Source organism: Neovison vison, chromosome 2 (genome assembly GCF_020171115.1).
Source record: "Neovison vison isolate M4711 chromosome 2, ASM_NN_V1, whole genome shotgun sequence".
Lineage (NCBI taxonomy): Eukaryota > Metazoa > Chordata > Mammalia > Carnivora > Mustelidae > Neogale > Neogale vison.
The window spans coordinates 20986041-21012878 of NC_058092.1; the positions used below are offsets into that span (position 1 = coordinate 20986041).

General features: G+C 45.1%; 1 protein-coding gene across 3 annotated transcripts in view; it reads right to left on the minus strand.

Moving 5' to 3' along the window:
* Positions 1 to 13559: 13559 nt before the first annotated feature.
* The window catches only part of PTAFR (platelet activating factor receptor), a 43612-nt gene continuing 30333 nt past the window's right edge, over positions 13560 to 26838 (minus strand). For 2 of the 3 annotated variants that reach the window (XM_044237568.1, XM_044237567.1), the window contains one exon: positions 16001 to 19242. In XM_044237568.1, the coding sequence (XP_044093503.1) occupies positions 18169 to 19203 (1035 nt within the window). In that variant the 5' untranslated portion in view covers positions 19204 to 19242 and the 3' untranslated portion in view covers positions 16001 to 18168. Of the gene's footprint in view, positions 13790 to 16000; positions 19243 to 26838 lie in introns of those variants that run through there. The other variant, XR_006383132.1, reaches the window with a different exon arrangement.

The window sequence follows — 26838 nt, forward strand, 5'->3', positions numbered from 1 at the left end:
TTCTCCTGAATCAGAAAATTGTCATGATAAAATGCATGTTCAAAGGGGCATAGAGGGGCACCTGGGTGGCTCAGTCAGTTGAGCATCTGCCTTCAGTTCAGGTCGTGATCCTGGATCCCTGGGATTGAGCCTGGCATAGGGCTACTTGCTCAGGGAGAAACCTGATTCTTCCTCTCCCTCTGCCTCTCCCCTCCTCCCTCTTGTTCTCTCTCTCTCAAATAAATAAATAAAAAATTTTTTTAAAAAGGGACATAGAAATTGATCTGAAGTTTCATCAAAAACTGTTAAATTATCACCATCGTTCGGGGCCTTTGCACATCTCAGACCTACAATTGAAGCCGAGGGAACTGAACAAGATATATAGAAATGGATGTTTCAGAAAAGAGAAGTAGCAGCAGTTGACAGGAAGAAGAACATCCTCAATTTTCAAGATATTTACCAACCGTGCGTATGTTTTTTTCTAAGTTCCTTCTTCGGAGAAAAAGTAGCCCTCTCTAATTCTAATAAACTTTTACATATTGACACACCCTGTTCACCTTTGTGGTCAAAGGGACAAGAACTAAATTAGGGGCGCCTGGGTGGCTCAGTCATTAAGTGGCTGCCTTCAGCTCAGGTTATGATCCCGGGGTCCTGGGATCCAGCCCCGGCATCGGGCTTCCTCTCCCACTCCCCCTGCTTGTGTTTCCTCTCTCGCTGTGTCTCTCTCTGTGAAATAAATAAATAAAATCTTAAAAAAAAAAGAACCAACTAAATTAATTATGAGAAATCTCATATAAAACTTTAAAAAATTAAAATGGTCAGTGCTGGTGAAGACATTTAAAAAAAACAGTATTTACACAGTTTTCTGGTAGCATTGTAACTGGAAGAACCCTTTTGAAAGCAATTTGCCAATGTATTTTAGAAGACGGTAATTCTTCTCCCGGGATTTTCTCCTAATTAAATCAAATAAAGAGGAAATCAAGTAGCAAAAACTTGGAAATGACCTATATGTCAAAGATGTTTTGAGTGCTGACTTTGTGGCAAGTCCCATGTTGTACACTTGACATAGATTATCTCATTTAATCCTTAAAATGCTTCTAGGCAACACAAGCTAATTTACCCCTCATATAGCAGGTGGGAAAAACTGAGGGTACGGGAAGTACTGTAGTTTGCCAATGGCTCAACAGAGTTAAAGCTGAGATTTCAACCCAGGCACTCTGTTTCCGGGGTCACATGCTCCACCACTGTTTTGCTGTCTCTGCCCAATCTGACGTCAGAGACCTGTTGCTCCAGTGCAGTTTCCTGTTCCCAGGCCCAACCCCCAACACAATGCTGATATCTTGAGCTGATAATAAGTTTATGAAAAGCTTCAAGCAAGGGATGAATTTAGTCATTAGAGAGTAATGATGATCCAGAACTCCTTTCCCTTCTGCGGTGGTATGTGGAAGAGGGCCAGTGGACAGCCAGCCTCCAGAACATGCTAAGGGTTATGGCTAGGCCATTTCATGAAATCCTTCCAACTCCAAGTAGGGGATCATTAGCCTCCTAGACAGGTGTGCAAATTGAGACTCAGAAAGAAGAGGTGACCAGCTCAAAGTCATACAAGTTAGTGAAAATGATCCCAGAATCCTAGCCCAGAGGGTCTGACTCCCTCCCCAGGTTGTCTCTTTGATAAAGACTCAAAATATAATGACAGCAGTCAGCCCAGGCATGGGGAATGTTGAGCTGGTGGAGGTAGGGAGGACGTTGGCAAGATGGGTTTAAGGGTGACCCAGCTCTGGTGACACATCCTGGATAGGACGTCAGGCAGTCCCAAGTTTGGGATCCAAGAGAAAGTGGGGGACTTGATGTGGCCTGGGCAGATGCTTGACTAGTGGAGCTAAGAAGAAGGCAATATGGAAAGTCTGAAGCTATGTTCATGTGTAGCTGGAGAACTAGGTAGGGAAACTGACACAGAATCCCAGCCCAGGACTGGGCCAACATGGCAACATCTCGTGGCCAGAGATTTATGGGTCCTCAGAATCATCAGCCAATACTATTCCATGCTTACAACAGTTTTCCTCACAGGAGAGAAGGGGCAGGGGAGGGACAATGACAGCAGTTAACTCCTCTCTGCAGATGACCCTGCTGCTTGTCCAGATGAAAACGGATGCAGGAGACAAAACTGGCTCTAGAACTTCCCACCCCACTTACCCATACCTCCTGCTTGGCTTGGCCCAGGGGCTGGGCTGGGCTGGGCGGGCTTAGAAAAGGGGCCTCAAAGGAAAGAGCTAGAAGGCTGAGGAAGCCAGCCCAGAGGAAGAAAACCTCCCCATCATGGACTTGTTCTCCACTCCAGAATATTATCACATGAATCAAGAATTTCCAGTCCACATCTCCAAGCCACTTGCCTCTGAACTCCTAAACCAGTGGCATGCCTTTCCCCTTTCCTTTGTAGCTCCCAACGACCAGGAAAGGGATTGTGCCAGCAGGGAACAAGTGATGAAGGGTGGTTTCAGCTCTCTGACCCCTCCCCTCAAGGGCTGCTGTGCCCTGTGCCCCTTCCCTAGCAATGAGAAGATCTAGAGTGCATCCAGACATGAAGTCTTCCTGAGCGAAGGAATCCCGGATTCCACCTCAGGATCAAGAACCACCTCAGGATCACAGATTCACTCCCCTCAGTGTAGAATGAAGGATCGAGATGTGTGGTTGCAAGTACTTTGTCAGAGCAGGTCAGACTGACCTTGGAAAGGGGCCAAACCAAGCTGCAAGCAAGACCACCCACACCAGGAGCACCATCTCCCATCCTTGGCTCCCATCTGGCCAAGGTGAGTGAGTGAACATGGTTGAAGTCTGAGGGAGGAAAGACAGGAACCATGCAGACCGAGTACCTATCTACAGTGTGCCAAGAGTTTTGTTCATCTCATTGAACCCTCCTAACCACTCTAAGTACTCCAATTCTCAACTTTCCCCATTGCACAGGTGAAAAGATGTTCATTCAGCTTCTTTGCATTGGAATCAACAATCCACTGAAGTGAGATTTTCCTGAAAAGGTGAGGAATTAAGTTTAAGGATCAAAGGATGTGACCTGAAATCCATGGACATGAATAATGGTAAGTAGTGCTCACTTAGTGCTCACCTAGTGCTCACCCCGTAGAGACATTGTTCTATGGCCTTTGATCTAATCATTATGGCAGCCCCATAAAGTAGGTCCTACTACCATTCCCACTTTACAGATGAGAACCAGGGCACAGAGAAGTTCAATACCTCAGTTAGGGTCACATGGCTAGTAAGTGATAAAGCCGGAATCTCAACCAACATAGTTTGAAGCAAGAGACTATGCCCTAAACCATCACACCAATGGTTACCTAGCTACCTACCTAGCTGTCTGACAGGTGGCTAGGCCTAAGATATAATCTGGAATGAGGGCTTTATTCCTCTCTCCTGCCATAGACCAGCTCTCTCTAGCGGAAAATGGCCATAGCGACCCCTTGAGTTCCTATCTCCTCCATTTAAGAGGTCAACCAGGCTAAAACTGGAATCCCAAATTCCTGGAGAAGAGACTCAGGTTGGCCCATTTTGGGGTCAGACTCGTCATCCTGGATCAGTTGAGATAGGGTCAAGAGAGGGGTCCAGGGTCACCTAATACTAGAAGCCTGATCACACTACAAGTGTGAAGACAATTACTAGAAAATGGAAAGATTGCACTAAGAAGTGACCCCCAAAGATTTCCGCTATAGGAAACAGGGGCTTGAGAAGACTGGGGAATTTGCCCAAGTTACCAACAGTGAATGATAAAGCCCAGATTCTAACCCAGATTTGTATGTTTCCAATCCAAGTCCTTTCCTCGATAGCATACAGGTTCCTCACAAAAGTAAAAAGCCTTGGTGAGATGTGTAAGGTAGGTTCACGTGGAATTTTCATTCAACCACCTGATACGTAATAGGTGCTATTCTAGGTAGCAGGATACTGTGGTGAAAAAAAAAATAAACAAAAATCCCTGCTCTCACCAGTCTAATACTCTGTGAATACCATTGAATGGGAACAGAGTCCCATCCCATAGAAAAGCATTTTTGCCTGGGATGCCAGATGGAATGTGAGAAGAACTTGGAATTCAGTTTCTGCCATGGACGCTGGCTCCTCGTAGTGGCACACACTATTCCCTCACTGGATTGCAAAAATGGCACCAATTCTTCACCTTTCCCTCTACTCATGCCCTTTGCCATGGCTGCCTCACTCTGAGGCTCGCCTTAGTCATGTGACTAGCTTTGGCCAATAGAGTGTCAGCAAATGTGATACAAGCTGGGGCTTAGAAAGCATTTGTGTGATAAGGTTTGCCCCTCTTGTGCCTCTGCCATTATCCATGAAAACATGCCTACAGAGCCAGAGGTCCTTGTCTTCCCAACTAAGATCAGACTAGATCAGGCAGCCGCTAACAAACCTCCAGACACGTGGACAACTCCAACTGAGAGCATCTGAGCTGCCCAGCTGACAACCAGATGTATGAACTTATTGCTACAAGCTTCTGAAGCACATGATTGTCTACTATGGGCCGTCCTTGAGATGATGGATACCCGGTATACTGCCCTCCCTCCAATGCATTAATTTCCTTTGCAGTCTTGATGGAAAATAACTCCAAATGACCCATTTCACTAAAGGAATCATATGCTTCTTCTTGCCCTGGAAGACAGGGCCAAAATGGAAACTAATGTCATCAAACACCTTCTCCTGAGAATTTTCAGTTTTGAGACAGTGTGGCCAAGCTAGGAGATCTTGTTGGAGGTCATTCATGGTGCTGGTAGAAGGCAGCACTGGGGATAAACGTATCTGCAGCCTAATCCCTTGACCGTTCCTTGGCTTCCAGTATGTCCCCTGAGTTGCTTCTCCGGCTGCGCACAAATTCTCTGAGCCCTGCCCACATCCTTCCAATAAATTCCCTTTTAAATTCCCTGAAATAAATTCCCTGAAAATTGGCAGAGGTTGTGTCTTTTGCTTGCAACAGAGAACCTTAATTGTTACTCCACCGCCTAGACTCAGATTCAGGTCACAGCCCTCTACTTAGCAGCTGATCATTGTCCAGCGATATGATGTATAGATGACCTCTCAAGAGTTCCTTTGACCTTTGTGCCAACCAATAACCATAGGGAAATGAGGGCAACAGTGTCAGGAGCTCTGAGCGTCAACTCCCATCCTTCCCTGAAAGGGAGCAATTACCTCCTTCCCCTGCATCCAGGCAGCTGGAATTGGGCCAAGTAACCAATCAAAGCTCAGTTTGTGGGATGCTCTCACTCAGGTCTTTGCAGGGTTGTTTTGTTTTGTTTTATTTTGTTTTGTTTGTTTTTAAAAATTTATTTATTTATTTGACAGAGAGAGAGAGAGAGACAGCAAGAGAGGGAATACAAGCAGGGGGAGTGGGAGAGGGAGAAGCAGACTTCCCACCCAGCAGGGAGCCCAAAGCGGGACTCAATCCTAGGACCCTGGAATCATGACCCGAGCCAAAGGCAGACGCTCAACTGACTGAGCCACCCAGGCATCCTTCACTCAGGTTTTTGAATATTGAGGGGCACTGTCAGAGACAGAAGGATAGCTGGAGTAATCACAGTGGGGACAGTGGCATTGCCAGGGCCCATGGCATTGATCTCACAAGCTAGTTCTTGGAGTGTGAACTTGGCTCCATTAGTTGCCCACCCTCCTGTTTTCTGAGGCTGATTATCCTGCTTTCCTTTCAATTCTGGACTCCATCTGATGCCCTTCCAGTAAATTCCATTCTAGAGTCAGTTTGGGTTACTTGCATCCAAAAAGTCTAACTAATGCAGGAAGAATAATGTCTGAGGAGAGGAAAGCTTACTGGGTTAAAACTGATTGACTTGACCTAGAACTCTAACAGACTAGATTTTGAGCACTTTGAGGGGAGAGATTGGGGTTGGTTCATCTCTACGTCACCATCTTCCAGAGGAGGGTCTGACAGTGCACAGGAACTTTGGGCATATTTTGGAAAGTAGGAAGAAAGAAAGGAAAGGAGAGAGGGATAGAGATGGGAGGGAGGAAGACACGAAAGAGAGATGTAAATGGGAGAAAGGGAAAAGGAGAACTTTCTCCCACCCCTGAAAGTTCAGGCAAACTGTCATTCTTTTCAGATCCCTTTCCAAAGACTTTAGGAATCAGATAAGGTTTCTAGAGCTGCACACCCAGAAGTGGTACAATTCCAACACTTCCCCCATCTCAGAGGTCAGTAGAGTGAAAAGAGGAAAAGGCAGTTTTAGGAGGCAGATTTGCAGTCTACTCCCATGATGTTTGTATGACCTGTACGACCTTGGAACGAGCCTCGGTGTCCAGATCCGAAAATGAGCACATGCATCCATGTTTGTAAGAGACATTAAATTCCTATGGAAAAAAAGTGCTAGGGATTTAATGGTGAACAGACACAGACAAGGCCCTTGCTCTGCTAGAGCTTACAAATTAGTGGTGGTTGTCTTGGGGAGAACAAGTATTAATCAAATGTGTACAGATGTAGATGGGAAATCAGAATTGTGTTGGCCATACTTAGGTGAAATATACCGTCTATAATGTTTGTAATGGAATGCAGTAAGAGTTTATATTGGTAGAATATGCTCCAGTGCAGGGACACCTGGGTGGCCCAGTCGGTTAAGCGTCTGCCTTCGGCTCAGGTCATGATCCCAGGGTCCTGGGATCGAGTTCTGCATCGGAATCCTTGCTCAGCAGGGAGCTTCTTCTTAAACACACAGAAAAAAGAATATGATCTTGTCCAGGAGGCTGAAAATGGGTCTATAGGGATATGAGGGTTAAGTCACAGGTAATCCACCAGACTGCACAGAATATTCGTGATTAACCAGTGAAAGAGAACAGGGCAAGTATGAGTAAAAGAAAAAAAAAAAAAGCCAGCAAAGTTGATGAAATTCACAAGAGTAGAGAAATAGGGAACAGACCCTCTCCTTCTGCCTCTGTCCCACAGAAGTTGAGATTTCTGTCCCTTGATAATCAAGAAAGACCCCATCATATATATATGATGGAATATTCTGTAGCCATAAAAAAAGGAGATCATGCCATTTGAGACAACATGGGTACACCTAGAGGATATCATGCTAAGTGAAATAAGTCAGACAGAGAAAGACAAATACCATATGATTCTCCTCATCGCGGAATTTGACTCCACAATGAGTAAATTCCAAAAACCACAACCTAATGAATAAATAAGCAAAAAGCATATCAGACCTCTAAACAGAGAGAACAAAACTAAAGGTTGCCAGAGGGGCGAAGGGGTGAGCAACATGGGTGAAGGGGAGTGGCAGATACAGGCTTCCAATAACAAAATGAATAAACCAGGAATAAAATAGGAATAAAAGGCACAGCATAAGGAACACATCAGTGATACTGTAGAAGCAACGTAACAGGACAGAAGAGAGCCACGCTTGTGGTGAGCACAACATGTTGTGTAAATTTGTCAAATCAGTAAGTTGTACCCCTGAAATTAACATAATAGTGTGTATCGACTATCCCCAAATAAAAATTAAAAAAAAATTTTTTTAAGAGACTCTGCAAACACCAGGAAGAATATGAGGTCATGGAACTCAGGGCATGAAAGAGTTTTGAGAAGGGAAAGGTCAACAGAGTCCAATGCTTCTGAGACGTCAAGTAAAAAGACTGAAACTACGTAAAAGTATAAATCATACGAACCCATAGCAGGTGCTTGGTAAGAGGCAGCCCCTCTCCAATTATGTCTTCCATGCTCCATCCAGTAATATCTGGATGGATTAGATTCAGTTGCATATAAAGAAAACCCCAAATAACAGAGACTTCTCTTTCTTTCTCAGAGAGAATTTTCTTTCTTTCTCCCATAAAAATGGTCCAGAGGTAGGCAATAGACAGTGGGAAATAGTACTGCCCCAATATGGCCCCAGGCTCCTTAGATCATTCTTTCTACTATCTCAGCAAATAGTTTCTATTTTTTCTTAAGAATTTGTTTATTTATTTGACAGAGAGAGAGAGCACAAGCAGGGGGAAACAGCAGGCAGATGGAGAGGGGGAAAGCAGGCTCCTCGCTGAGCAGGGAGCCTGACACAGGGCTCGATCCCAGGACCCTGGGATCACGACCTGAGTTGAAGGCAGCCGCTTAACAGACTGAGCCACACAGGCGTCCCGATAGTTTCTACTTTCAAGATCCCTTCAAGGTCAAAGATGGCTGCTGCGGCACCAAATTCCAGGCCAGAAGGGAAAAGGAGGAAAAGGCTGAAGGGGATCACTTAGCTGAGTCAACTCTGTTGAAGCAGCATTTCCAAATTTAGCAGCTGTTCTTATTAACATCCCATTGGCCAGAACTTAGTCACGAGGCTACCCCTAGCTGTAAGGAAATGCCATCTTTAGGCCAGATACACTGTTACTCCAAATAAAATTGGGGTTCTTCTATTTTGGAAGAGGGAGAGAATAGGTATTAGGCAACCAACAACGTCGCTGCGGTTAGTCGCTCACATCTGATGACACATGTCATGGCCCCTGACAGAGGACACATGGTTTTCTCTCCATGACCTCCCCAAGACTTCTAACACATGTGTGCAGTCATTGTCATGATCTCCATTTTTACAGGTGGGGAAACTGAGGCTCAGTGATAAGCATACAGTTACGTAACACCAGACGACAGCACTGGGACACAAGTCTAGCTCTAACTCCAAGGCCCACGTTCTTCCCCATTCCACATCTTGCCTTGCTGACTGAGTTTTGGCTGCTGCTGTAGCTGAGGTTCATTTGTTGTGAAACAACCATAATGTGAGGAGCCACTATCAGGTCATAAGGTCAAATATAAACAATGAAACAATGAACTGTGGAGAGCAATAGCTACCTCCTTCCTTTCTAGTCTTCCCCTTCCTCTCCCCGCGGTACATAATAAGTGCCTGTAGAGTTATTTCTGGACAGTTGCTTTCTCTGGACAACACCAGCCCAGGGCAGCATTGTGGCCAGCTGAGGAGAAGTGGGGAGGGGTATCAGCAGTTACCTGGGCTACGCAGGCTGCCTGTCATCCAAGAACAACCAATGCCCCATCCCAAGTGTCAAATTATCCTCTTGCAAGGAAAGGGAAGAGAAAGGAACTGGTATTTATTAGACTCATTTTACAGAGAAAGAAACTGAGGCTGGGGAGCTGAAGTGACTTGCCCAGGATCACAGAGCCAGTGACAGAGCCGAGGTTCAAAAGATTCATAGCGCTCATTCATTTCTGTGGTATAAGTACTCCCAACAGGAATGAGTTCAAGCCACCAACATGACAGCCAGCCGTAGTGGACCACTGAACAGCAGACATAAGGCTCTATTGCATTCTTTTTTTTTTTTTTAAGATTATTTATTTGACAGACAGAGATCACAAGGAGGCAGAGAGGCAGGCAGAGAGAGAGGAAAGGAAGTGGGCTCCCCGCAGAGCAGAGAGCCAGATGTGGGGCTCGATCCCAGGACCCTGGGATCATGACCTGAGCTGAAGGCAGAGGCTTTAACCCACTGTGTCACCCAGGTGCCTCACACTCTATTGCATTCTTAACATATCTGCCGCTTGCTGAGATGTGAAGACAGAGACTTCATTTTTAAAATTTTTTTGACTTGTTCTCACAGCCCATGGCAGAGTGCTACCTATGGGCAAGGAATCACCAAATGTTGGTGAAATGCAGGAAAGACACCCATTCTCTTTTCACTGGGCGGGGCTGCCTCAGACAGGCACACATACCAAAGACACCACGTGGGTACAGAGTGTGACTGACTAAGCTCTCTCACACCCAGCCGCTCCAGTAAAGTTGGCTGAATCAATGGCAGACAACAGCACCTTGAACGTGATGGGCTCACCACGAAAAAGAACACTTTGGGAGTCAGTATTTGCCCCTTCTCACCCCACTTCTTCCTACGCTGTCCTCCCTTTAAAAAAAAAAAAAAAAAGGCTATGTGGGGGAGGCGGGCAACATAAAAGTTACCATTTCATCAGTTTTTAAGTACTCACTTAAAGCGGCATTAAGTACATTCGTATTGTTCTAAACCATACAAACCACCCAACTCTAGAACTTTTCCATCTCCCCAACTGAAACACCATCCCTGCTACACAATAACTGCCCATTCCTCCCTTCCTCAGCCATGGCGCTCGCCACTCCACTTCCTGTCTCTGAATTTGACGACTCTAGCCCCCTCCTCTAAGTGGAATCATACAGATGTCTGTCCTTTGTGTCTGGCTTTTCTCCTTCATCATAATGTCTTCAAGGTTCATTCAGGTTGTAGCACGTGTCAGAATTTCCTTCCCTTCTAAGGCTGAGTCGTATTCGCTTGCATGTACATACCACCTTTTGTGGATCCATTCATCCCTCATGGATCCCTGGGTTGCTCCTACATTTGGCTGCCGTGAATGTTGTTGCTATGAACCTTAGGGCTAGAGTCCCTGCATTCAATTCTTTTGGGGTAGAGCTGGCATTCCTGGGTCATGTGGTAGTTCCGTGTTTAAGTTTTTGAGGAACTGAGTACCGTTTTCCACGGTAGCTGCGCCATTTTCCCTTCCCCCCAGCATGGTACCTGAGTTTCATTCCTTGCCAGCTCTTGTTATTTCCTGTTTTCAACTTACCGTGGCTTTGTGCTTCTTGGCCATTGGTATGTGTTCTTTGGAAAAATGCCTGTTAGGTCCTTTGCCCATATTTTTAATTGAGTTCTAGTTTTTTATTGTTGAGTTGTAGGAGCTCTTTCTATATTCTGCATATAAATCCCCTATCAGATACATGGTTTGCAGACAATGTCTGTCCTTCAGTGGGCTGCCTTTTAACTCTGTTAATACTCTGCTTTGATGACCCACCCTTTCTTTCTTTCTTTTTTTTTTAGATTTTATTTATTTATGTGACAGAGATGACAAGTAGGCAGAGGCAGGCAGAGAGAGAGAGGGGAAAGCAGGCACCCTGAGTTCAAAATCTGAGCTGAAGGCAGAGGCTTAACCCACTAAGCCACCCAGGTGCCCCACCCGCACTTTCTTTTAAGGAACTGAATCATCATTTCCTTCTGAATGCCAAAATCTCCTGACTCATGCATGTGACAATTCTTAAAATGCTCTCTAAAAGTCCGTTAGAATGACCTGGGAAGTTAAATAAGAAAGCCAAATAAGTTACATTCTGTTTTCCCTTTAATGGTTTCACATTTCTGAGGAAAATTCAGGGTTACACAATATGAACTTTATGAGCAGGGGTGGGGAAACAGGGTTATGAGCTGGAATGAACAGAAAGCCTGTGTGAAGAATGACACAATCTACCCAGACAAGACATGACATTCGCAGGTATTTATTTCATGCTGGGCACTATTCTAAGAAATTTTAAATCCTCAAAACCATCCTATTATATCAATAATAAAATTATGCCCATTTTACAGATGAGGAAACAGAGGCACAGAGAGGTGAATATCACAGACCAGGGGAAGTCACAGAAATTGAACCCTGGCAACGTGGTCCCAAAGGCCACTTTAATGATCACTATGTGATACTGGGCAGGCTTTGGAAGCAGAATGGTATGAATTCGAATTCAGATGGCTAATGAGTACATGATCAGAGACCCATTAATAATCTGAGAGAAATTCAAACCCAAAATGATATTTTACTTAAAACCTATGAGCAATTTATTTTTTTTAAAGATTTTATTTATTATTTGATAGAGAGAGAGACACACACAGTGAGAGAGGGAACACAATCAGGGGGAGTGGGAGAGGAAGAAGCAGGCGTCCGGCCGAGCCGGGAGCCCAATGTGGGGCTCAATCCAAGTACCCCGGGATCATGACCTGAGTTGAAGGCAGACACTTAACAACTGAGCCACCCAGGTGCCCCAAAACCTATGAGCAATTTATAAGTGGAACGATGCTGAGTGTGTGTGGGGACTTGGAGACATAGAAACTCTCCTGTAACTATGGGTGTCAGTGTAGACCCGTGCAGCCATTCTAGAAGTGATTTGGCAGGTCTAAGCCCAATTAGGTAGGTGTGAAGCCTCTGCCCTAGCAATGTCACACCTGGGATTTCATCCCAGAAAAGTTCACATTGGTCCATGGGGGAGCGTCCGGAAGGATCTCCTCACAGCATTGTTTATGGTAAAGGAAGCGGGAGACAACCCAACTGTCCGTCACCAGGGGGACAGGTAAGTAAAATGTAGACGCACACGATGGAGGGCCCAGCAGATGTTTGCGACAGTGAACCCAATGTGCTCACTTCACCATAGTGAAATTGTAGAAATGATGCTGAATGGGACAACTTGGAGACAGAGAAGGAGGTCCTTAGCCCAACTTATCTAAATCGTGCCTTTCATGTAAATTTCAAATGAATACACACAGAGGATAACACTACATTTTCCAAGGATGCAAACAAAGTTAAAGATACTTTTTGAGCACTCTTGAGCTGTCGTAGGGAGTCAGACTGAAGAAAGGTGGTGACAGAAAGTAACAGACATTCAGACAGAAAAATGCACAAGAGAGGCGTCCAGCAAAGAGGAATAGGTCGTGCCATTCGCGACAACACAGGTGGACCTAGAGAGTGTTAAACAAAGTGAAATAAGTCAGACTGAGAAAGACAAATACCAAATGATTCCACTCATAGATGGAATCTTAACAGAATGAATAGACAAATATACAGAGAACAGACAGACGGACACCGTCCACGCCATGAGAGGAGCCTATGAAGGTCAGTGCGCTCAAATGAAAAGTGCATGGTCTTTGCAGCCAGACAGACCCAGCTGCTTACTGCGTGGCCTTGAGAATCACTTCATTCTTGAAGCTTCTGCTTTAAATAAAATGGTCAAGGGCAGACTTCACTGAGAGGGGGACATGTGAGCGTCTGGATGGAAGTGAGGGAGTGAGCCAGACACATAGATACCAGGGAAGAGAAGTAATTCAGGCAGAGGGAAGAGTCCATTTTATCCCTGGGTGATGACGTGAAGTTCCCCTCACAGTGCCTGGCACACAGTAAGCGCTCACCCCTTTCCCTGTTCTTACAGAAATGGCAGGTGACCGCTGAATGCACCTTCTAATTTGAGCGACAATGACACTCTTTGAAACACTGCATTCATGTATACCATCTGCTGGCAGGTGTGCCCTTAATGGATCCCAGGGGTCTTGGCCCTGAAAACAGTCCTTGCTTTCGGGGCTTCAGCCTGCACGGGGCATACAAAAGCCTTAGAAACAACAAGACGGGGCCTTCGCCAGCTGCCCCAAAGAGACCTCTAACCCAGCGCACACCAAAGCCAAGACAGCGCTTACAGAGACTTGGGTGAGGGTACAGTCACATAGAGGGGAGGAAAGAAGGCAAGGGACCCACAGCTACTAAGGCAGCTCTGGGTTTGAAGATTATCCCACCACTCACTAGCTCTTATAAATCACTGGACCCTTCTAAGCCTCAATTTCCCCATCTGCAAAATGGGCATGAAAATATCAGTTCTGTACAGAAGCTATAAGGACTCACTGAGACGAGACTTAGGAAAGCGGCAAGCAAATATCTGGGCTCGACAAAAAGGAAGTCCCTTTCCTTTTGTACCAAGTAGCTAGGAGGCAGCCACTGTCTTATTCCATCAGTCTTTATTTTATTCATTTCTAGGGGGATAAAATCAGCTACCTTTCAGTGGGGAGTGTGAGGTTTCATTAAGACAACAGATAAAAGCTATGCTTAGCATAGTTACTGGGGCAAAATAGGTACTCTATATGGTTTTTTGGGGATACCTGGATGGATGGATGGATGGATGGATGGATGGATGACTAGGTGAGTGATGGGGTAGGTGGAAGGACGACTTGCTAGCAGGTTGTCAAGGGAAGCAAAATTTGTATTTCAGCTACACTACACCTGCAAAAAAAAAAAAAAAAAAAAAAAACCACAACCCAACAGGTGTTTTACAAGAGGGTTCTGTTCTATTTGTTTGTAGCTTTAAGTCTCAAGGACAAATATAACATAGATGAGTCAAAACAAGCATAAATAACGCCCAGTTCTCATCAACTGTGCCCTACGCTTACCACTCTTGTGTCTGTGACTCTTCTGAATGAGGTGAGAGACCACATCTTGCTTCAAGCAACACCCTCCAACTGAGATCACTGGTGTGAGACTGAGGTCAGGGCAGGAAGAGGCCTTCTTGACACAAAAGATGGCTTGGAAATCCTGATTGGTGGTATTTTATCAAAAGAATTCCAACTCAGGGGCACCTGGGTGGCTCAGTCAGTTAAGCGTCTGCCTTCAGCTCAGGTCATGATCTCAGGGTTCTGGGATCGAGGACCACATCGGGTTCCTTGCTCAGCAGGGAGCCTGCTTCTCCCTCTGCCCCTCCCCCACCCCGCTCATGCTCTCTTGCATGTTCTCTTCCTCTCAAATAAACAAATAAAATTTTTTTTTTAAAAAAATTGCAACTCAGCTTTTTCCATAATCCTGTCACCAAGAAGGAAAAGACACGGGCAAGCAGCCAGCTCCGTGTTCACCGCAGCTTCGTGCTGTGTAATTTCTGCGATCACTTAGCCCTCCTGAGTCCCACGTTTCCCTTTGTGAGATGAAGGGATTGGATCCTCCTAGCTCTACAATATTCTGATCTTCTGAAACTCCCTGACATTTCTTTTAAAATATGGCCATGGAACTTTGACAAAATGTGTGTTAAATTCCTTCCCCAGCTGTCTCTCAAGCGTCTCCTTAAACCCTCTCTTCTTTTTTTTTTCTTCTTCATAAGCAAGCAAGAATTTAACAGTGGTCAAAGCAAAAGTATCCTTCCAAGGTGAAAGAGCATGCAGGCCCAGAGGTGGCAACTGCCTCCTTTAACTCTTTCAAAGCAAGGGCATGTATGTGTCAATATGTCTGTTGATGCTACACCTGGGGGAAGCAGTAGGCTTTGGAGACAGATAGATCTCAGCTCTAGACCTTGTGTGAGAAATTGTGGATACATAGACGGCTAAGATTCACGTACTGCCCCCAGGATCTGGAAGACACACATTGAAGTGGATAAACCTTGAAAACCATAGTAATTAAGACATAAAAATGGCGGTCCCTGGGGCACCTGGGTGGCTCAGTCAGTTAAGCGTCTGACTTTTGGTTTTCATTCAAGTCACGATCTCAGAGTCTTGGAATCAAGCCCCAAGTGGGGATCCACACTCAGCCTGTAGTCTGCTAGAGATGCTCTCCTCTGCCCATCCCCCAGCTCATGCGCCCCCAGGCACATGAGCACACATGCTCTCTCTCTCTCTCTCTCGCAAAATAAATAAATAATATCTTTAAAAAAAAATAGTTGTATTTTATTTTTATGTTTATTTTCTATGTGTGGCAGGTGCCACTGGTTTTCATTTTTAATTTAGTTATAAAGCCTCCTTTTAAATAAAGTTTTTTTTCAACTTTTTATTTAAATTCTATTTAGTTAACATACAGTGTACTATTGGTTTCTGGAGTAGAATTCCATGATTCATCACTTACATAACACCCAGTGCTCATCATTACATGTTCCCGTCTTTTTTTTTTTTTTTAAAGATTTTATTTATTTATCAGAGAGAGAGAGGGAAAGAGACCGAGCACAGGCAGACAGAATGGCAGGCAGAGGCAGAGGGGGAAGCAGGAGCAAGGAGCCCGATGTGGGACTCGATCCCAGGACCCTGGGACCATGACCTGAACCGAAGGCAGCTGCTTAACCAACTGAGCCACCCAGGCGTCCCTACATGTTCCCGTCTTAATATCCAATCACCAATCTAGCCCTTGCCCAACCACCTCCCCACATCAACCCTTAGTTTGTTTTCTGTCCTTAGGAGTCGTTTATGGTTTGTTTCCCTCTTTTTCTTTTCTCCTCCCATATGTTCACCTGTTTTGTTTCTTAAATTCCACATAAGAGTAAAACTATATGGTATTTGTCTTTCTCAGACTTATTTTACTTAACATAATAACCTCTAGCTCCATCTGCCTCATTGCAAATGGCAAGATTTCATCCTTTTTGATGGCTGAGTAATATTCCACCATATATATACACACACCATTTCTTCATTATCCATTCACCAGTTAATGGACATTTGGGTAAATAGATAAAAAGTGACTCAATTTAGAGAAAATATTTATTAAGAAAACATACAGATGGCACATGGATATTGAAAAATCATGTATGGAGGTATGTACATAAATGACTAAAATGCAAGAAACATGGTGCTTTAGTATCTAAACATTCATCTTATTCAGAGATGGGATGCAAGTCATAGATAGTCACTCAAACAGGCTTAAGCAAAATAATAGGATGCATCCCGACGAGGGAATCTCACAGGACCCAAAGGAAGGAATGCAGATGTTGGGCTTTGAGAGGGTCTGGCCTGGAAGAAAAGGATGGCAGGCCCCAGAAGCACCTGCCCTCCATTCTCCAGGCTTCTGGTCTCCCTCTGGTCTCTGCTTGGCTCTTCACATTTCCATCTTCTCTCTGAGCAGGTCATCCACCCTCCCTCATACACAGAGATGGACACACACATGTAAACACAGGCACAGACAGTCACAGCTCCAGACTTGAACGTCTTAAGGTTAGTGACCTAAAGAGCCTAAAACAGCACCTCTGAGCCTGACTTCTTATTCCTGAGACAGAGAACTTGACTGGCCCAAGAAGAGCCACATCTCATCCATTCAGCTCCTGTCAGAGGATAAAGGGGAATGCGTTCTCAGAAAAAGGGAGAATCTGGGACAAGCAATCACCATGACAAGAGGTATCTGCCTTAGTTTTCATGGCACCTAACAACCCTATGAGGTAGGAAATTCAGCTCACAATCCCTTGGGTGGAAGTGACAAAGCCAAGACTTGAACTTGGGTCCGTGTGACACCAAAGCTCGATCCTGCTGCAATCTCCACCTAGTCACCATCGGCTGAGTTCAGCCTCAGCTACAATCCCAGACCCAAGCAGGTTACTGGCCCATGGGGAAGCATTTGTCAAAATCAGCCCGGTAGATAGGAAAAATAGGAAACAAGGATCTCACTTTTCGGAGACGTGGCTGGAAGGAAGGACGATGTTTCAGAAGAACTATGGGGCTCCGGAAACCAGGGAAGGCTTCTCCGAGCAAGGAGGGTCTGTGGCTACCAGATTCACACTGCAGGTTCTCAGGGTGTGAGGGAAAGCTCATCTGGATATATTTGCCAAAAATGACAAAAAGGCATCTAGAGGTCTTCAAGAGAAGAGAGACCTCTCTTCTGCACTCAAAATTCAAAGTGCCTGCTGGCCCTTGGGACTATAACTGCTCTTCTCACCTTGTAGAAGCTAAATTAGGAGGGCTCCTCCACCGCCAGACCACCTCCCTGCCCCAGAAAGCTAAGTGGTAGGTGAGACCTGACAGGCTCCTCCCACTCTGGAGGCCCCGCCCACACAGTTGCTTCTCCTCCCAGGTGCACTTTCTCATGGAAACACTGAGCAGTGTGGAGCTGCCGAAGACCCCAATCTGGCTTCAAGGGGTCTCTGCCCCTTGAGCAGGGACCTGCCCTGCAGGAGGTAATTCATCAGGATCCACTGTTGAGACAGATGGATGCAACCATGCCTCTCCCACTCCCCCAGAGCTGATGAATAAAGCCTGAGGCAAGACCTGTGGAGAGAGACACATTTGCCTTCTGAGACAACCTCCCTCTCCTACCTTTTGACCTGTGAATGTCTTACCTTCTCTGGCACCATTCAGGACAGGCTGTTGGATGAGTGGGAAAAGGTTCCACTGAGTCACGTGTCACAAATATCTTGTGCCTCTGAATGGAGACAAGATGGCACTATCCTAGCTCAAAAGTCTTCCCTGGAGATACCACCAGACAACCAGGGGAGGATCCCTTTCCCCAAAATCCCCTTCTCTGCCTTTATAGTAGCAAAGGTAGTAGTTGCCCTAAACTTCAGTCTATACTGAACTGACTCAGGGCGGCTGCCTTGGGAGGGTGAACAGGGTGGCTCAGAATCTGCCCCCAAGGTCTGCCTGCGGCCCTGCCATTCCCTGGAGAGCTCTCAGACTCGGGTATTCAGGATGAGGACGCAAGCCAAGGTTATGCTACGTGTGCCCCGATGTGGCGGAAGGGGGCACATTCAAGTCCTGGATTTCCCCGCAATCTGGCCCCGCCATCATCCCCCTCCCCTTGGTGAGGTAGCCTCCATACTGAAGGGGCCACTTGTACCCAGGCCACAACAGAGACCCCTTCATCCCCCAGGTCAGTCCCCCGATGTCCGCAGAGGAGAAGGCTCTGGGCCTGGCCCCAACAGTCAGCGACTACTTTTTGAGGGAAGGGACAGGGAGGTGGTTGAGCGGCATGATCACTTCCGTGCCAGTCTCCGAGGTGGCCCGGGAGCACTTCCGGCTGCTGCGCATGCTGTAGAACTTCTCAGAGAGGTGCTTGCGGAACTTTTTGGTGAGGAAACAGTAGATGATGGGGTCCAAGACACAGTTGGTGCTAAGAAGGCAGAGGGTGACCTGGTGGACATCGTTGATCGCCTGGTGGAAGCTGTTGTTCTGGAAGCCCAGCTCAGCCAGCGTCCAGGGCAGCTGCACGATGTGGTGGGGCACGAAGCAGATGATGAACACGGCCAGGACCGTGCAGACCATCCACAGAGCGCGGCGCTTGACCTCCGCGTTTTGCTGCAGCTGCGCCGGCTGCCTGAGCAGCCTGCGGATGATGACCAGGTTGCAGAAGAAGATGAGGAGGAAGACGAGGAAGAAGCTGAACACGAGGAACACATGGATGATGAGGACGGGCACACTGCCCTTCTCGTAATGTTCAAAGCAGCGTGTGACATTGCCTGCACCAGTCTTGTCAGGCACCACATTGGTGGAGTCCAGGACGAAGAAGTAGGACGCCGCCGCCACGATGGCCACCCAGATGACCAGGGACACGGAGAAACCACGCTTGCGGGTGGTGGCCTGAGCTGTCCTGATAGGCCGGGTCACTGCCTGGAAACGGTTGTAAGTGATGACAGCCAGGAAGGCCACGGAGCAATAGGTGTTGATGAAGAAAAAGCAGCCAGCCAGGTTGCACAGGAATTTGGGGAGAATCCAGTTGCCCTGGTTGTGGTAGTAGATGATCCACAGGGGCAGGGTGACCAAAAAGAGCAGGTCAGCCATGGTGAGGTTCACCATGAAGATCTTTATCTCATTGAATTTCTTGGAAGGGTACAGGCAGGCGAAGACCCACAGCACATAGCTGTTGGCCATGAACCCCAGCACAAAGATGATGCTGTAAACAATCGGGAAGAGGGTATATCGGAACTCAGAGTCCACGCGAGATGAATTATTTTCCCCCATCGCCATGGCTGGAAGGAGCAGCCGGTCCTAGAATCCTGCCTGTACCTGGAAGACCACACAGGAATTCTGTTTAATGAAGGGTCAAAAGGGCCTGTCTTATTTAATCAATCCTAAGACTCATTTTGCACATTTTGGCAGTATCATCCAATTAATTAGCAGAATTTTTTTCTACATAAAACAATGGTGTGGGGCACTTGGGTGGTTCAGTGGGTTAAAGCCTCTGCCTTTGGCAGGTCATGATCCCAGGGTCCTGGGATTGAGCCCCGCATCGGGCTCCAAGCTCGGCAGGGAGCCTGCTTCCTCCTCTTTCTCTCTGCCTACTTGTGATCTCTATCTGTCAAATAAATAAATAAAATCTTTTTTTAAAAAATGGTGTGTTTTTAAAATGAATGGCATCTGAGATTCAATGGAATCAATGGCAATTCAGTTTCCTTTCTCTTGCTCCTTTTTAAAATTACATTTCCATTTAGTAACTTATTTTCACGTAAGGTTTTCAATAATCTATTCCTGATGATAGAATATATGAAAATTTATATTAAAATATTTTTTTAATTCTTAACTTAATTTTTACTTTTCTAACAACTTAAATGTTTTTCTGTTGATGAAATTTGAAATGTAAATTTTTTAAAAGATTTTATTTATTTATTTGACAGAGAGAGAGATCACAAGTAGGCAGATAGGCAGGCAGAGAGAGAGGGGGAAGCAGGCTCCCTGCAGAGCAGACAGCCCGATGTGGGGCTCGATCCCAGGACCCTGAGATCATGACCTGAGCCAAAGGCAGCGGCTTAACCCACTGAGCCAGCCAGCTGCCCCTGAAATGTAAATTTTGATGGTAGATGTTCTATATTAAAAAATAATTTATGGGGGTGCCTGGGTGGCTCAGTGGGTTAAAGCCTCTGCCTTCAGCTCAGGTCATGATCTCAGGGTCCTGGGATGGAGCCCCGAATTGGGCTCTCTGCTCAGCAGGGAGCCTGCTTCCCTTCCTCTCTCTCTGCCTGCCTCTCTGCCTACTTGTGATCTCTGTCTGTCAAATGAATAAATAAAATCTTGAAAAAAAAATTTATGTGGGGAGGGATGCCTGAGTGGCTCAGTCAGTTAAGCGTCTGCCTTCAGCTCAAGTTACAATCCCAGGGTCCTGGGATGAAGTTCCACATTGGGCTCCTTGCTTGGCAGGGAGCCTGCTTCTCCCTCTGCCTGCCACACCCCCTGCTCATGCTCTCTCTGACAAATAAATAAAATCTTTAAAAATTTTTAAAAAATAATTTATGGGGGTGCCTGGCTGGCTTAGTTATTAGAGCATGTGACTTTTGATCTCAGGGTCAGTGGGTTAAAGCCCCACATTAGGAGTAGAATATTCTTAAAATAATAAATATTATGTTATTTTAGGGGCACCTGCATGGCTCAGTGGGTTAAAGCCTCTGCCTTCGGCTGGACTCTGGGATCCCAGGGTCCTGGGATCAAGCCCCAAACTGGGCTCTCTGCTCGGCAGGGAGCCTGCCTCCCTCTCTCTCTCTGCCTGCCTCTCTGCCTACTTGTCATTTCTGCCTGTCAAAAAAATAAATAAATAAACTTTTAAATAAATAAATAAATGTTATGGTTTTTTATAAAATATTTTATTTCCTTTAATAAATATATTTATTATATGCATAAAAACATAATATGTAAAATAAATATTCTATTTAATTTAATTTATGCAATATTATATTATTATTATTATTTTAAGTAAATTTATTATTATTTACGTGTTCATATAAAATCTCAAAAATACAGAACATTACATTAGGGTAACCCAAAGATGAAATACTAGCCAGTCATTAGAAAGAATGAGTTGGCTTTTTTGTTTTTGTTTTTTTAGAAAGAATGAGTTATATGTGATTGTACTAACATGGAAAGTTTTCCCTGGATAATATTGTTAAGTAAAACAAAATTTTAAAAATTTACATAAATAAAATAAATATAAATATATATTATATATAAATAAATATAAAATAAATGAATATAAATATAAAATAAAAATAAAATAAATATGCATATATATGACATCTAGAAAGTGATCAAGAAGGCTATAGCTTTAAGAGCAGACGGTGATAAGTAACCTTTGGGACGGTGAGATGGGCTTGGAGGGAAGTTTACCTATTTCATGCTTCCTTTGAACTTTTTGGAAGCATTTGTTGCTTTAACAATTAAAAGAAAGAATTTAATGAAAAGAAAAATATAGGGGCGCCTGGCTGGCTCATTTGGTGGAGCGTGCAACTCTTGATCTCGAGGTTGTAAGTTTGAGCCCCATGTTGGGTGTAGAGATTACTTAAAAATAAAATCTTTTGGGGCACCTGGGTGGCTGAGTCGTTAAGTGTCTGGCTTCGGCTCCAGTCATGATCCCGGAGTCCTGGGATCAAGCCTCGCATCATGCTCCCTGCTTAGCGGGAAGTCAGCTTTTACCTCTCCCACTCCCCCTGCTTCTGTTCCCTCTCTCGCTGTGTCTGTCTCTGTCAAATAATAAAAAAAATCTTTTTTAAAAAATCTTTTTAAAAAATCTTTTAGGGATGCCTAGGTGGCTCAGTTGGTTGGGCATCTTTCCCTGCTTGGCAGGGAGCCTGCTTCTCCCTCTGCCTCCTGCTCCCCCTGTTTGTGCGCTCTCTTTCTCTCTCTCTCTCTGACAAATAAATAAATAGAATCTTTAAAAAAAAATCTTTTAAAAAAAGAAAAGAAGAAGATGAAGAAAAGTATACAGTGGAGAAACTGAGTAGTGTTGTCTAATCAAATCAAATGACTAAGGTGCACTCATGAAGAGTAAGACATACACCCAGCTCAGGTACCCTTGATATGATGCACTGAAAAGGCTATAACATCATTTCCGCAGTTTTCTTGCCAGAAGTGCATAATCTCAATTTAGTCACAAGAAAACATCAGACAGACCCAAATTGTGAGACATTATACAAAATGACTGATCAAAAATGTCAAGGTCATGAGCAATAAGGAAAGACTGAGGAACTGCCATAGATCAGAGGATATTAAGGAAATGTATGACAGCTAAATACAATGTGGGATCCTGGATTGGCTCCAAGAACAAAAAAAAAGATCATTAGTGGAAAAACTGGTAAAGTTCCAATAAGGTCTATAATTAAAATAATATCAATGTTCATTTCCTGGTTTTGATCATTGTATTATGGTTTTGTAAATTGTTAACATTAGGGAATGTGGAGCGAAGGGCACACATGCACTCTTTGTACGATTTTGCAGCTTTTCTGGAAGCCTAAAGTTATTTCAAAACAAAAAGCCTTTACAAAAGTATATTAAAGGGGCACCTGGGTGGCTCAGTCGGTTAAGTGTCCAGCTTGATTTCGGCTCAGGTCATGATCTCAGGGTCATGAGATCAAGTCCTGAATCAAGCTGTGCATGGGGTGTGGAGTCTGCTTGGGATTCTATCTCTCCCTCTGCTCCTCCCCCACCGCCCCCGCTCATGTGTGCGCCTGCGCCCACTACCCACAGTCTGGTCTGTTTCAACAGCATCCTCGCCACTACGCACTTTCCATCAAAACCAGTGGCTCCCTCCTCTCTTGTTCCTCCCACTCTGTTGCCAGCACAGGAAGCTAGAAGCTGCTCTGAATTTTGTGTTGCAGCTGGCAGGGGTTGGGGGAATGGGAGGGCAGGAGACCCAGACGGGGTTAAGCAAGACCCAAGGCTCATCATATGTCCCAGAACAGTGAAAAGAGAACAGCATTAGGACTAAAACGCTCCTTCGGACCCAGGTGCTCCCTGAGCACTACCTCATTCTGGTCTCATGAAAGCCCTCTGATATAGGAAGTAAAACCCCATTTTACAGAATAGGAAACCATATCAGGTGTTTGATGATTGTTCAAGGTCACACAGCTGTTAAAGGATGGAGCCAGGATCCCAAACCCAGCCCTGTGTGTGTTTGTTCCTTCACACATTCTACCAACAAACATTTCTGAGCACCAATTGCATGGCCTGCCCACACGGGCTATGGGGTGAACGTGACCGCACCGGCCAGCGCTCGGGGAACTGACTGTCTCATAGGGCAGATGGACAAAAAGGATGTAAGCAAACAAGAGTTGCTGGACAAATAAAAGGGGGTGCTGATCTGGAGAACACAAAAAAAATATACTTAGAAAAGCGGCGACATTTCCTTGGAGACCTGAGAGAGGAAGAATGTTCCAGGCAGAGGCATCTGCTTGGCTCCAAGACAGAGGCAGGAAGGAGCAGAGCAGGGTGTGGAAACTGAGAAAAGGACCGCGCTGGAGGTCCTGGCCCTGACCTCTACTGCCATTCCGTCCTCATCTCCTGCTATCTTCCCACCAGGGTCCAGTCAAAATGGAGCTCCCAGGTGGGTCTTCAAACATGCTCAGACCTTTCCTGCCTCTGCCTGCAAGCTTACACCCATGCCTACACTTTGAACCCTCTTTCCTAACCACACCCCATTTCTACCCGGCCATTCTAGCTGTGCTTCAACCCTTACCTGAATGTCAGTTCTTCAGAGAGGCCCTCACCAAGCCAGGTCCAGTCCTGCCTCAAAGCTCCCTGTACTTCTCTGTAAATCCTAGCCCAGTCGTGATCCTATTCGTGTTTGTGTGGTTCATAACACTCTCCCACGTGACTGTGAGCCCCAGGAGAACAAGGGCCTTGTCTCTCTATTCAGCACTCTTCCCAGCACCATGAACCAGTAATGGAGTGGGTGAGAGCCCTCGGTGCCAAGGATCTCTTTGGGAGCTCTGGAGCAGAGGAAACACTGGAAGAAGCCTCTAGATTCTTACAGGTGAGCTTAAAGAACTACCTGGCTCTAAAAGCAGAAACAGACCCATAAATAAAGGGAATGAGCCATGGTTGCCAGAGGGGTGGGAGGTGTGGGGATGGGCAAAATGGGCAAAGGCGGGGGTACAGGCTTCCAGCCATGGAATGAACAAGTCACAGGGATGAAAGGCGAAGCATATGGAATACAGCCCATGGGACTAGAATGGCATCATAGGGTGACCGATGGTAGCTACACCTGTGGTAAGCACCGCGTAACACAGTTGTCAAATCACTATGTTGTACAAAACAAATAGAACATTGTATATCAATTATACTTCAATTAAAAAAAAAAGAAGAAGAAAGAACCAACTGGCTCTAACTGGAATTTTTTTTTTTTTCTAACTGGAATTTTGATGACTGAGAACACTTTTGTGCTTTGCCCCATTTAGTGTGGTGTATGCTAAATTAAATAAATGTAGGTAGGTTTCATTATTCCGATAAGTAATTGTGATTCCTTTCAAAACAAAAAACTCAGCCTCAAGTCACATTGTGAATTACATCGTTTTATGCTGCTTCCGCAGCAGTGAAATTGCTAACTTCTACTCGGCTGGGATCTTTTCTGTTCCTAAACGAGGTCCTGCCATGTGATCCCAAGGCTCTAGAATGATACTTCTCAAAGGGTGGTCCACAGAAATGAGGGAGGAGAAAGGAATATCTCTGGAACTTTCAGAGAATCCATGAGGTCAAAAGTATTGTCATAGGGACACCTGGGCGGCTCAATGGGTTAATCATCTGCCTTTGGCTCAGGTCATGATCTCAGGGTCCTGGGATCAAACCCCTCATTGGGCTCCCTGGTGGGCAGGAAGCCTGCTTCTCTCTCTCCCCTCCCCCTGCTTGTCTTCCTTCTCTCACTGTGTCTCTCTCTGTCAAATAAATAAATAAAATCTTAAAAAAAAAAAAAAACTGTTATCGCAATAATACCAAAACATTATTTCCCCTTTTGACTGTGTTGACATTTGCGCTGATGGTACGGGGTGAAGAAAATCTCTGGCTCCTTAGCACAAATCAAGGCAGCGGCACCAAATGGGAATAAGCTGTATTTCTCACAGCCAGGCACTACTCAGTGGGAAAAAAATTCAATTGCCTTGATAAAGCAAGGGAATTATTAATTTTTTTATAAAGATTTTATTTATTTATTTGACAGTCCAAGACAACAAATAGGCAGAGAGGCAGGAAGAAAGAGAGGGGGAAGAAGGCTCCCCACTGAGCAGAGAGCCTGATGAGGGGCTCGATCCCAGGACCCTGAGCTGAAGGCAGAGGCTTTAACCCACTGAGCCACCCAGGTGCCCCGGGAATTATTAATTTTATTCAATCTTGAGTGCACATCTTTTTAATATTCTGGGTGTCAAAATGGGAAATGCTTCTTCACACTGAAGTCAGTGGTTGTCTCCAGGAAAAGCCCTTGAGCAACTGAGTTGTAAGTTGAACTTTTTTATAGATCATCACTATCACTTGAAAAAAAATGACTGGCCCACTATGGTTTTCCAAACTTGGGTATCATGTTTGCTCAGATATGAACCAAGGGAGCCCATCGCCTCAAGGAAAACAAACAACATATTCGTCACCAATGATAAAATTTGAACTTTGGAGAAAATTAGCATCTTCGGAAAAGCTGTATCTGCCTGTGTGAGTTTGACAGCTTCCCAATCCTTAAAGAATTTTTGGATGAGATAGGTGGTGATACTAATGAAAAAAATCCTTCAGTGAAAGGTCCGTGTTTGGAAATTCTGCTTAACTTAGTGAACTGGTATTTTCCAAATGAGGAAGGTCAGTTTCAAAATCATGCATGGGTAAAAGAATCAAAGGGCAAGACAGATCAAAACATGACTGCACACCAGATTACAGAAGGTTCCCTGGTATGGCTGAGGTTCCACATTGCAACTGGCTTTTTTAGAAATACCGTTGTGGAGCTTTGATGCAGTATCAAAGAAGAACATCATTAATATCTGAAAAAGACAGTAAAATATCCCTCCCACTATAATTACGCCTCTGTGTAAAGGCAGATCTTCATGTACTCCAATCAAACAACATACCAGGATAAATGGAATGCAGAAGCAGACATGAGATCTAGCTGTCTTGTATTAATCCCATCATTAGACAGATTTGCAACCAAATCTAAATCAAGGCCACTCTAAATTATTTATGTTTTGAAATTGTTAGCTAATTTTTTGCTAATAATGTCATTTGTGTTAACATGGAATGAGCTTATTACTGGGTTTTGTATTTTTTTTTAAGATTTTATTTATTTGGGGGTGCCAGGGTGGCTCAGTGGGTTAAGCCTCTGCCTTCAGCTCAGGTCATGATCCCAGGGTCCTGGGATCAAGCCCCACATCGGGCTCTCTGCTCCGCGGGGAGCCTGCTTCCCTCTCTCACTCTCTGCCTGCCTCTCTGCCTACTTGTGATCTCTGTCAAATAAATAAATAAAATCTTTTTAAAAAATGCTGCTTTAAAAAAAAGATTTTGTTTATTTATTTGACACAGAGAGAGATCACAAGTAGGCAGAGAGGCAGGCAGAGAGAGGGGGGATGCAGGCTCCCCGCTAAGCAGGGAGCCCAAATGTGGGGCCCCTGGGTTTTGTATTTTAAACAATGTTTCAAGAGTTTTAGTTTGAATTTTGAATATGAAAATTCACCCAGGGGGGCACCTGGGTGGCTGAGTGGGTTAAGTGTCTGCCTTTGGCTTCGGTCATGATCCCAGGGTCCTGCGATCCAGCCCTGCTTCTCCCTCTCCTCCTGGTTCGTGCTCTCTCTCGCTATCTCTGTTGCTATCTCTGTCGCTCTCTCTCAAATAAATAAATAAAATCTTTTAAAAAAAGAAAATACTGATAGATAT